Source organism: Triticum urartu, chromosome 2A, assembly GCF_056163025.1.
Source record: "Triticum urartu cultivar PI428250 chromosome 2A, HENAU_Tu73, whole genome shotgun sequence".
In the NCBI taxonomy this organism is placed as follows: Eukaryota; Viridiplantae; Streptophyta; class Magnoliopsida; order Poales; family Poaceae; genus Triticum; species Triticum urartu.
Genome location: NC_141874.1, coordinates 518725676 through 518737623, shown reverse-complemented (window position 1 = coordinate 518737623; position 11948 = coordinate 518725676). Strand labels below are relative to the sequence as shown.

The window sequence follows — 11948 nt, the reverse complement described above, 5'->3', positions numbered from 1 at the left end:
CCCGCCGGACCTCGCAGAGCCGAGCCCCCGCCGCTCGCGGACGTCCCCGCCTCCTGCCTGCACGGCGTCCTCGTCGGATCCGGCGAGAACCGGCTGGAAACCTCGCCGCCGTCGCCCTCCCAGACGCACGTGTCTCAGCCCCTGCCAGTCCTGGACGTCCCTACATGCCATCCTCGTCGGATCCGATAAGATCCGGCCGGAATCCTCGTCGTTGCCACCCTCCCAGTCGCACGGTGTCCGCCACTACAGGATCTAACCCCTCTTTGGTGGCCAGTTGCGAACTCTCTTTTTCTGAAACAAAGGCTCAATTGCAGAAAACGTGAACACAAAAGGGCTTGCTTTCGACCCTATGATGAAGAGTCAATCCAAAGGACGCGGAGGTGACGGACGCTCGCACGAGATTGGTCGGCTGAAGGTAAGTTTTTCCCAAATTCCTCTGGTCTCTGCCTGAGGTAATGATATGACATTACGGCGACCGGTGCTTCTGGGATTACCTCGTAGCTCAGGCAAAGTAACATCGTGCGTTTCTCTGACCTTGTAGATCCCTCTGGCTGCTTTCTTTGAATCTTTATCTCTTGCTACAGAAGAGCCGTCCGTATCAAGGCTTAATTTGACAATGAGGCCGCCCCGTGATGCATGCAAACCATCCCATCGGGTTGATAATCAAGGAGGCCGCCCGGCCCGTGATGCACGACGTACCCATGACGACGATGCCCCGGCGCCGGTGGTCGGCAAGCACAGTCGTACTCCTATCTCAGAAACGATCAAGCCGACCAATCTACTCGTAGGCCGGAAGGAAAAGTACTGCAGATAATTATGAAGCCAGAAAAGAAGGAACAGCACCGACGAGAAACAGCGAAAGAGACCACAGACAGGTCAGGGCGCCGGTGCAGTCGATCACAGCCGTCGATCAGTCGTCCCACGCGTCCGTGCTGGCCGCGGGCCCCGGCGGCGCCACGAGGGACACGTTCCCGGGCAGCGCAGCAGGCCAGCAGCAGATCCCACGTCCGCGCCATGATTGGGAACACCGATGAGCCGGCCCCGGATAAAGCCGCGATCGAGTGCGTCGGAAGGGAAGGTATCCAACCTCTCATATATTTTTTCACTGAAACAATATACGATCTGCCATTTGATGCGCATATATTAAGCGAGGGAAACGGCGCGGCAGCCAATGGGCGCGGCTCTGGATCTCGCCATCGTCTCTAGCGTCTCTTTCTTTTATACCGCCACCTGACTTGTGACTTGTCCCGCCTTCTCTTCTTCTCCCTCCCTCCCTCCCTCCACTTTCTCCACGGGCTTCCGTACGCCCCGCGCCTTCTTGTTGCGGGTCACGCACTCTTCCGTCTCCGCCAGCACAGAGGAGAAGCAGGGGAGAGGAGGAGCAGAGCAGGCGATTCTTCGCGGCGAAGGGGCGCCGAGTCGAACCAAGGCCGTCAGGTAATCTCGAGCTCCATCTCGGGCAGCACATGAGCCGCCTGTTGCGCTGCTTGTTAATTTGCATTCCATTCGTTCTCGTTTCCCGTCCAAACTTGCGGTTACTTCTTAGCACATGGATGGATGCTGATGGGGCGAGCATGCTCATGCCCGGACCATGCTCATTGATTCTCCAAGAGCAGTACGCTATGTCGATGCTGCTGGTAGTTTTTTTCTTCGAGTTATATGCTGGTAATCTTTTGAATTAGATAGGGCGATGGGTGTGGCCACAAGTGTTCTACGTACGTCATCTAAGAACTGCTAGTACTGCTTAATTTCTCCCAACAACAGAAATAACGGCAAACAAACACAAGGCCAAGCTCGATCCCGACGTGCCAGCCACACGGCGAGCCTCTCAGTTGTCCTCGTGCATCCCTTCATGGCCTCGGCGTGACGTGAAATTGTGATAGGAAAGCATACGGGGCACAAAATTTGAAAAGAAGTACAGGATGTAAAAATAAAAACTGAAAAAAATTATACGAATCTCCATGCAAAATCAAAGGAAGATAGTATAGACTAAGACCTAGCAAAAACTGAAAAGAAAACTACATGGTCTATTTTCTCTCTCTACAGGAGATATCTCAGCCATCATGGTCTAGAACTCGTTCTGCTGCTGCCTCTACTGCACATTGGTAGACTATACACGTTGCAACACGTACATTCAGCAAGTTACCTTAGTGCCCTTTTTGTAGCATTCTGTTGCCCTGCTCATTTGATTGAGCCTTGTCATCGAACTCTATATAACATCTACTATACCGAGCAGTGGATTAGCTGAGTTCGTATAGAAGTATTAAAAAGAGATAGTAGGATGTGATTACTCCTAGCTCTCTTTTGAGCGACTTTTCTTGTCCTCTTGTCCACATGTGGGAAGGATAAAGATGAAGGAGATGAACGAAACAGTCCGCTGATTGATCGATCCGGAAAGGCAACTGGAGGATCGAGTTAACAATGATGAGATGAGCCGTGAGTGGGCGGCAAAGCTGGCCGCGACGTGTGGACTCGAACCCTATTCTTCTCTTCCGGGCGTTGGAAAGAAAGATCTCGAACCCGATTCGTCCCGTTGAAGCGGGAATCCACCGCCTTTACACGTGCAACAGTAGTTGGGAGGCCGCTAGTGTATGGCTGCCAATTTGACCCTGTTTTTAGGACTCCTTAATTTAATTGAGAATGACAGGCGTGCGGCGGTGTGCAAGAATGGAACTCCATCCCTTTCGGACGTAGAAAATGGCTTTTGCTTCTGTTAGGGGATGGCTAAGATGGACTCGTACGTGCGTGACGTTGTAATGGCAGTGAACAGTGATCTCAACCCATGTCGCCATAACTAGGTTACCTCCTCTCCTCGACTTGATTTCGGTTTGGCGCGAAACCAGTACAGACCCATACAAGAGACAGACAGCCGGCGTCTTTATCTGAATGAATAGTGGAGGAGTACCTCTCTCTCGCCTGCACCGGATATCACCGGCAAGCTAGGCGGGCCCACCAGCGCCCGTTGTTTTCTTCCCTACCGGCGGGCATCGTGAGCTTCACATATTTTCTCTTCTTTTCCGCCCGTTTATTACCTGCCAGAGAGCACCTGATAATTAGGCCAACTCCATCGCGCGATCCCAAACGAACGTCCGTTTTGTCCGGTTTTTGTCCCTTCGGATAGGGATTTGGGATCGTGTCCGGACCTGTCTTGAAATGCGGTGGCCGTGCGCCCAGCGCGCGGCCGCATCCTTTTGCCCCATTCTGTCTGCGTCTATTTAAAAAAAAAAGGACGTTTCAAATGCCAAGCCCCAGTTCACGACCCTAGTTCATCACGCCGGCAACAAAGCCAGCGGCCTACACGACCATCGCTGGCAACACAGCCAGCGGCAGGCAACACAGTCAGCCTCCAAAATGAATAGTTGTCCTCATCGGCAACACAGCCAGCAGCCGGCAACACAGCCGGCCTCCAAAATGAATGTTTTTTCGCCGGCACACTGCCAGCGGCCCAGCGGGCGGGCGGCACCCATGCCAGCCTCCAAAAAGAACGGCCACGCCAATCGGACGACCTGGTTCAGGCCTTCGGCGTCGAGCATCTCCTTCTGCTTGGCCTCGAACCAGGCCCTCGTCTTGTCGCTCATCTTCGACAAGTCCACGCTCATGATCGCAAGGGCCACCTCCTTCGCTTTGGTGGCGGCATTGGTGGCCTCGATGTCGAGCTGCCTCTGCCTGGCCTTGACGTCGTCGGCCTCTTCATCGGGCACGTACTGGGCGCGGCCATCCTGACTTTGGGTCTCATCGGGGTCGTAGGCACGGCCATGCCCACCCTGAAAGATCATGTTCTCCATGTACTGGTTGTAGAAGGGGTCGTCCACCGTCGGCGTTGAGTTTGGCATTTCGTCAAACAACACGCGGGGGGCCGGCATGATGCCTGTGAACGGCTTTCTTTGCATCTCGACGGAAGGCCGCGGCGACAGCAGCGTCGCTCGCTGGCCGTGGCCGGCGTGCGCGTGCCAGGGCCCAGGGCCCAGGGCCGCCCATAAAATGCGCAGCGCTTGTCCGCTGGCCCTCGCTGGTTCGCCAGCGCGATGGCCCGTCCGTTTCCTGCTCCATCGGTTTCGGAAATTTTCTTGTTCTTCTCGCAGCAAAAGAAAAGAAATAAATTCCCACCAGAAAAAAAACCCGAAGGATTCGCCATTGGGTTTCTGTCAAAGTCACGTGGAACACGTGTGCTCCAGACGGATCTAAGATTTTATTTTCCCCCAGATTTTTTCACATGCTGTAGACAGATAGAAGAAGCTCCACTGATACGATTTCGGCCTGATTTAATCCCCCGCGCCCTTCCTTTTTTATTTATTGTTTCGCGCTTTCACTCGCTACCATTTCTGTAGCTCACGCGCCTCCCATAAAGCGCAGGGACCCAAGGGGAGGAGGCAAGCGTCAGCAAGCAGCAAGGCGCGGACGGCTAGGAAGCAAGAATGGACGGCGACCACGCGCCGCATTCCAACTCCAACCAGCACCAGCCGCCGCCGCCGTCGCCGCTGCCGGAGCGGGAGGGCAGCTTCAACTACGACATAGAGAGCATGGACGGCGGCGGGTGGCGCGGCGCGGGGAGGTACGCCTCGTCCGACGCGCTGCTGCGCTACGACGACGACGACGGCCCGCGCGAGCGGCTGCTGCGGAAGCGCACCATGAACACCACCTCCCAGATCGCCATCGTCGGGGCCAACGTCTTCGCCATCGAGAGCCTCGACTACGAGTAAGCGCCCCTCTCCCCCCTCCCCGTCTCCACTAATTTTAATGTTTGACTTGAACGCACGGAAGTTCGTTAGCATCTTCTGCTGAATTCCCAAGGGGAATACGTTATCCTTCCGAAAGCGTGATCCCTTTTGTCTTGTATATACAGAACTGTACTTTTTTTAAACTCTCTACTTTTTATTTTAAAGAACGCGGATACTGTCATCTAGGATTATTATAAGGTTCTTTACCTGTCCAACGCCAGGATTTTTCTTTCGAATGCAATCCTAGGAACGTACTACTTCGAGTAACACTCATTAAGTGTCGAGCCGATTGCACAAACCACAAAGCTATCATTGAAGAAAAGGGGGTAAAATGGGGAGTTGTAGTCCATTTACACAAGCAAGCAGTAATTTGTTTATGTATCAAAGTTTTGATGAATTTAGATGTTTATTCACTGACTGCAATGTGCAAAACTATATAAGATGACAATAATGTGAAAAAAAGAGGGCTGTTGCATAAGTTCGACGATTGAATTCTCAAGGGGAAAAAATAATGTGGCGTGCAAAAATGCACATGGTAATACCGTATACGTACTTCGGTAGGCTTGTTTCATTACTTGCGCTCTGAAAACACTGTGCTGTGTGTTTCAGAATTGTGGAGAATGATCTTTTCAAGCAAGACTGGCGATCGAGAAAGAAGAACCAGATATTTCAGTATGTTGTTCTCAAATGGGCGTTAGTTCTGCTTATTGGCTTGTTGACTGGGCTTGTTGGCTTCTTCAACAACCTTGCAGTCGAGAATATTGCTGGATTCAAATTGGTGCTCACAGGTGATCTTATGCTCCAGAAGAGGTAAAGCTTCACTCCGGTGCTTTTGCTGTTTTACCATAAGGTCTAGTTTAAATACATTAGCATGTTGTTTCCCCATACTGTTTGCACTTTGCAGCAATGGAGTAATGTGAAGTTGTCGATTGCGTGCTGCTTCCAGTGCAGGTACTTCACAGCATTTTTGGCATATGGAGGCTGCAATCTAGTCTTGGGAGCCACTGCTGCAGCACTATGCGCTTACATAGCACCAGCTGCTGCTGGGTCTGGCATCCCTGAAGTTAAAGCATATCTTAACGGAGTTGATGCTTACTCTATTTTAGCTCCCAGCACACTCTTTGTGAAGGTAAGATTTAACTCAGATTCATGCTTTATTACGTTTTGAGTAATACCTACATTATGTTAAAAGAATTATTCTAGCTTATCTCATTAGATTACTTGGATCATTGCTGGAATTTGCATCCTTACCTATGAAATGATTTGCATGCTTGTCACAGAACCTATGATACCTTTTCAGTGCTACTACTAGGTAGTATAGGAAAGGAAATAGCGACGTTCTGAAATCTCAAACAAGTAATTCTGTCTTTGGAGGTATTAGGTTTCAGAATTTTTGACGAGCAGTCAGAGATTATATGGTACCATCCATGATTTCTTTCCAGCTGTAGTGATTTGCCTAAACTGCTGCTTACAGTCCTTCATATGATAAGCAAAATCCTATCTGCTACAGAAATAAAATAACTTGGAAAATTAATCTATAGTTGAAACTCTGCAGCATCCTTTATCTTATGGCTGTAGCCTGTAGGCCATTCCGGACAAGACATCTGTTACATGAGGACACTCATCATTATTTTATTTCCGTTTTAGTTTTGTCAGAAACTTTAGAAAATTCCTATGGTCTCATTGTTGAGATTTCTTCAGATTTGTGATGCCAAAGGCAAACCCACTACTTTCCACAGCTTGTCATTTGTGGAACTCTGAAGAGAGAAAAGATTCAGTTGCAGCGCATATGGTTGATAACTTCAGAATAAAGTGATGGAGTATAACCAGCTGGCAAATCATTGGACCAATACAAACAGTTGTTTCTAATTGTATACAGAGTCAAATTATGTTGTTCTCATAACTTTCTTCAATTCCGCTGCAGATATTTGGTTCAATACTTGGAGTTTCAGGTGGATTTGTACTTGGAAAAGAAGGTCCCATGGTGCATACAGGGGCATGCATTGCCAACTTGCTTGGTCAGGGGGGATCACGCAAGTACCATCTCACATGGAATTGGCTGAAATATTTCAAGAATGATAGGGATAGACGAGATTTGATTACATGTGGTGCAGCAGCTGGAGTGGCAGCCGCATTTCGTGCACCTGTTGGTGGTGTACTCTTTGCTCTCGAGGAAGCAGCATCATGGTAGCACCTCTTTCCCTTCTCAAGCTGTTCATTCATACCTTAATGTAGATGATAATCTTGTCAAATGTGCTCTAAATTTTTTATAACCGTGTTTCTGGTTACCACTTTGAAACTACAAATCGAATAGTTAAAAAAAATACCTGCATTGTCCATCGACCTAAACCTGACATTAAAATGGTACAGACCACAAGTTGGTATGCTGATAAGGCAATTAGTTGAAAATGGATAAACCTCTTTGTGGAAGAAGTACATGGGTCTAGGGGTGAAAACAAATTGGATAGTGGTCAAATGATATTTGATCCATATGAAAAGGCAAATACAAACTCAATTTGAACTTCTACTCGATCTGGTCGAATTGGATATCTGCATAACTACTAGCTTGCAATTTGAGCTTACCTAATGAAACATCAATTTTACATTTTTTCAAGAAAATTGTCCAATTAATTAGACATATAGTGGCAAAATATTATATTTATTGATTTATCGAATTCGAGTTGGTCTTCAGGTGAAATAACATTTCAGATAAAAAACTTAAAATCTTATTCACATCTATAATTTTCCATATTTTGAATTTGAATGTGGAAGAAGCTATTGATCGGATGGGTTTGTAAACCTTATGTGTCCTGTTGAATGTGGAGTAGGTAGTTAAATAATACAAATGTATTGCTTCTGTTTCACATTCATGCATGGTTAATATGATTGTTATGTGAACGTGTTCATTTTATTGCGTTTCTTTTTAAATTTTCCCATGACTAAGGTTCTCCTTTTGTTTATTCAGGTGGCGAAGTGCTCTTCTGTGGAGAACATTCTTTACAACTGCTGTTGTTGCAGTAGTGTTGAGGGCCCTGATTGAGTTCTGTCGTAAAGGAAAATGTGGTCTCTTTGGTCAAGGAGGGTTGATTATGTTTGATCTTAGCTCGAACGTCCCATCATATGGTACTCAAGATCTCATCGCGATTATTATTCTTGGAGTAATTGGTGGCGTCTTCGGAGGCCTTTTCAACTTTCTCCTGGATAGGATTCTTCGTGTCTACAGCATTATCAATGAGTAAGTTTACATTCATGTACTTTTGCCAGTTATCTCTCAGTTTGAAAACAAAAAACCTCATTTACACTGTCATGCTTCCATGCAGGAGAGGTGCTCCATCAAAGATCCTTCTCACCATCACAATATCGATCATCACTTCGGCATGCTCCTATGGGCTCCCTTGGCTTGCTGCGTGCTCCCCATGCCCTGTTGGTTCGATGGAGGAATGCCCCACCATTGGCCGCTCTGGAAATTTTAAGAGCTTCCAGTGCCCGCCTGGTCATTACAATGGTCTTGCATCACTCTTCTTCAACACAAATGACGACGCCATCCGCAATCTCTTCAGCCGTGGTACCGAAAATGAGTTCCACATGTCTAGCCTTTTCGTCTTCTTCATCGCCATCTACTGCCTTGGTCTCGTGACGTATGGTATTGCTGTCCCATCTGGTCTCTTTATCCCGGTAATACTTGCCGGGGCAACATATGGGCGCATCGTGGGGACACTTCTAGGTCCCATGTCTGACATCGACCCTGGCCTCTTTGCACTGCTGGGTGCCGCATCTTTCCTTGGTGGAACAATGAGAATGACCGTGTCGGTCTGCGTGATCCTTCTGGAGCTCACGAATGAGCTCCATATGCTCCCCTTGGTCATGCTCGTCCTCCTGATATCGAAGACCATAGCCGATTGCTTCAACAAAGGTGTGTATGACCAGATCGTGGTGATGAAAGGCTTGCCATTCATGGAGGCCCATGCTGAACCGTACATGAGGCACCTTGTAGCTAGTGATGTTGTGTCTGGGCCACTCATCTCCTTTTCGGGTGTTGAGAAGGTGGGCAATATCGTTCATGCGTTAAGGATCACGGGCCACAACGGGTTCCCAGTGGTCGACGAGCCGCCTGTATCAGAAGCTCCGGAGCTGGTTGGGCTGGTGCTTAGGTCACATGTGTTGGTTCTTCTGAGTGGGAGGAACTTCATGAAGGAGAAGGTGAAAACAAGTGGTAGCTTTGTGCTCAGAAGATTTGGTGCGTTTGACTTTGCAAAGCCTGGTTCCGGGAAAGGTATGAAAATCGAGGACCTAGATTTCACCGAGGAAGAAATGGAGATGTATGTGGATCTCCATCCAATCACAAACACTTCGCCGTACACGGTGGTCGAAACAATGTCGCTTGCAAAGGCTGCAGTCCTGTTCAGGGCACTAGGGCTAAGACACCTGCTGGTTGTGCCAAAGACCCCAGGGGTGAGACCTCTCTATCCCCATAATAATAACCATACATGCCCCAGATCCTTAAATATTCTATTGCACTTTTTTGTTTGCATGATATATGAGGTTCATACTGCAGCTGTATCTGATATATTATTATTGCCAATTATAGGGCGTTAACAATTTTTTCTTCTTGTTTCGATGCAGAGATTTCCTATTGTTGGGATTCTCACGAGGCACGATCTGATGCCGGAGCATATCCATGGGCTGTTCCCCAATCTCCGCAAGTCACACTGAGAAGCAAAATCAGCAGGCCACACAAAATTTTCTTGCAGTATTGTTATTTCTCATGAAGGTGCTGCTTCATTGGATCATGGAATAATCAATCTGATATATTTATTGTAAAAAGAGCTGATTCCCCAATCAGCAGTCGAGTGGATTTCATTTTGGCAGCTTGTGTAACAAACAATCCTCTCCTTGTCAGTACATGTTCTCTCTTTTGCCTCACACATCTTCTCATATGCACCTGCTGTAACTTGGACCGCAACACCTTGTCGGTAGTAGCAGAATGCTATCCATAGAGATTTCTGAACAAAATGATGCCGACAAGGCTCTGAAATCTGAATCTTAGTGTTCATTCATGACCAAGGAAATGCAGCTGCTTCCAAACGCGCTGGCTGGCTGTCCACACGCCAGTGGGGTGGCGCCTCGTTTGTTGCTGTCACATGCTGGTGTTGGTTCTTGCAGCAGGATCGCCGGGATCCTCCTTTCCACAGCGACTCCGGTGGCACCTACTGCTGACCTGACCACCGGAGCTTCGTTGGCCCACAGGCCAGTGGCGGGTAGGGCGACCCCGGACATGAACCGATGAACGGAAAGGGGGAACAGTGACAGGCAGAGCACCATGATGCTGCCTCTATTGATTCCAGCAGCAGGTGCGGTCATTGCTTGCTAGTAGTGTCTCTCGCCGCTAGTTGCTTTTCCTTCTTTTCTTTTTTGTGCGAGGCATCAGGCGTGGCAAATGCCAAGAACTTTTTTTTTGAACTTTATGCACAAACTCCTCAACAGCTTTGGTGCTAGTATTAAATCAGATTTTGTGCCTGTGGAAACCTTTTGGGCTTTTGGTCGGTTTGTTCTCTCCGATCTTTGTGTCAGCTGCAGTGCAGGCCATCATGTTTGACATGAGATTGTGCATACACATGACATGTGTATGGATACAACGAATGTGCTTTGGGAGAAGAGTTGAGAGAGAAAAGGGGAAGGATTGTGGTGCATTTGTGTGGGAGGAGGCATGTACCTTGCCTTGCAAGCAAGGCAGGCTATCTTTGCATTTTCTTTTCCTGTTTGTGTTGGTCTCTTGGTGCTGAGGTGACCCGTTGCTCTTCCCCTGTTATTGATCTCTCACTAGTTTTTAAGCAGTAGTTTAGTTTGCCTCTTTTTTTTACCCTTTGTTTAACAGAAGCTTGCTAGCTCTCTTGTGCACCCACACCGCTCACCATTGTAATGCATGAGACATCCGTAGGAACATGACACACGAATAAATCTCTACTAGTTACCGCAAAATTCATGCATTCTGAACATGCTATGATAGTACTATGATTTCTATTCAGAAAAATCGGCTACCCTTTCTGGCTAGCCGACGACTCCAAATACACACCCCTAGTCTTAGCTTAGCTAGACGATAATCTTGGTACGTCTTTTTGTTGTTGTTGTTGTTGTTGTTGTTATTGCTTTGATGTCTCGTCGTAGCGAGTTCTTCAAAATTGACAGATCTCCTTTCTACTGTAATAAATAACTTGGGACATGTATGTCGCATGTGTCATTCCTTTTAGGCGCCCCATCCTAAGAATATACTCCCTCCGTTCGGAAATACTTGTCTTAGAAATGGTTGTATCTAAAACTAAAACAAGTCTAGATACAACCATTTCTAGGACGAGTATTTCCGAACGGAGGGAGTACCAGTCACCGTATGCATATATGTACCGGCCACTGCCCGCTGGTAGAGCATGATTCGCCAAATGTAGAATAAAACATGGGGGACCCCCCGCTGGTAGAGCATGATTCAAAAATTCAAAAACTGAAATTTCAAAACATTGTTAATTGTGAATTGTAAAAAAAAACAGTTCTTGAATTAAAAAATGTTTGTGATTCAAAAGAATGAACATCTTTTGAAAACGCTGAACAAATTTAGAATTTGATGAACACATTTTAAATACTTGAATTTTGATGAACATTTTTTAAATACCGATGAACAAAAATTTAATGCGATGAACATATTTTTATGAGCGTTTTTCAACAATGATGAACATTATTTGGTCTTTGATGAACAGATTTTGAATCCGATGAACATTTTTTGAACTTGATGGACAAAATTTGTATTCTATAACATTTTTTCTGAAAAATAGATGAACAAAATTTGAATTGATGAACATTTGTTGAATTCAATGAACAAAAAAATGTTCTTGAATTTGAAAAGAAAATTCGAAAAAAAGTTGAAAAATTAAATAAGAAAAAAGTGAAATAAAAAGGAAAAGAAAAAAAGAAAACAAAAAACGAAAAAAGAAAAAAGAAAGAGGAAAACGGGCCGGCCCATAAGACACCCGTGCTGCGAGGGGTACGCGCTACCTCGATCGCGAGCGCCCTAAGCGCCGTATAGGATCCCCGCGGCACACGCCTCTCAGTAGTATGTGGTGAATCCAGCCCATGTAGTTTTTTTGTCCTTGCGATTTTCCCAGGCATGGGGTTTACACGGTTTTCCTTTTTTATATTTTTAATTTTTATTTATTCATTTTTCAAATGAGTGATCTTTCTTAA

At 46.8% G+C, this 11948-nt stretch overlaps 1 protein-coding gene across 2 annotated transcripts; it reads left to right on the top strand.

Annotated features, from left to right (window-relative positions):
- Positions 1-1197: 1197 nt before the first annotated feature.
- LOC125538384 (chloride channel protein CLC-c-like) lies at positions 1198-9641 on the top strand. Of its 2 annotated transcripts, none has more exons than XM_048701638.2 (8): positions 1198-1437; positions 4329-4696; positions 5328-5528; positions 5670-5847; positions 6643-6905; positions 7684-7953; positions 8039-9170; positions 9342-9641. In XM_048701638.2, exons 2-8 carry the CDS (start codon positions 4416-4418, stop codon positions 9429-9431), a joined length of 2415 nt encoding a protein of 804 aa, XP_048557595.1. In that variant the 5' UTR covers positions 1198-1437; positions 4329-4415; the 3' UTR covers positions 9432-9641. The 2 variants fall into 2 exon arrangements, with proteins under 2 accessions (XP_048557595.1, XP_048557594.1); XM_048701637.2 differs by having other exon boundaries at positions 1199-1437; positions 4354-4696.
- Positions 9642-11948: the final 2307 nt, after the last annotated feature.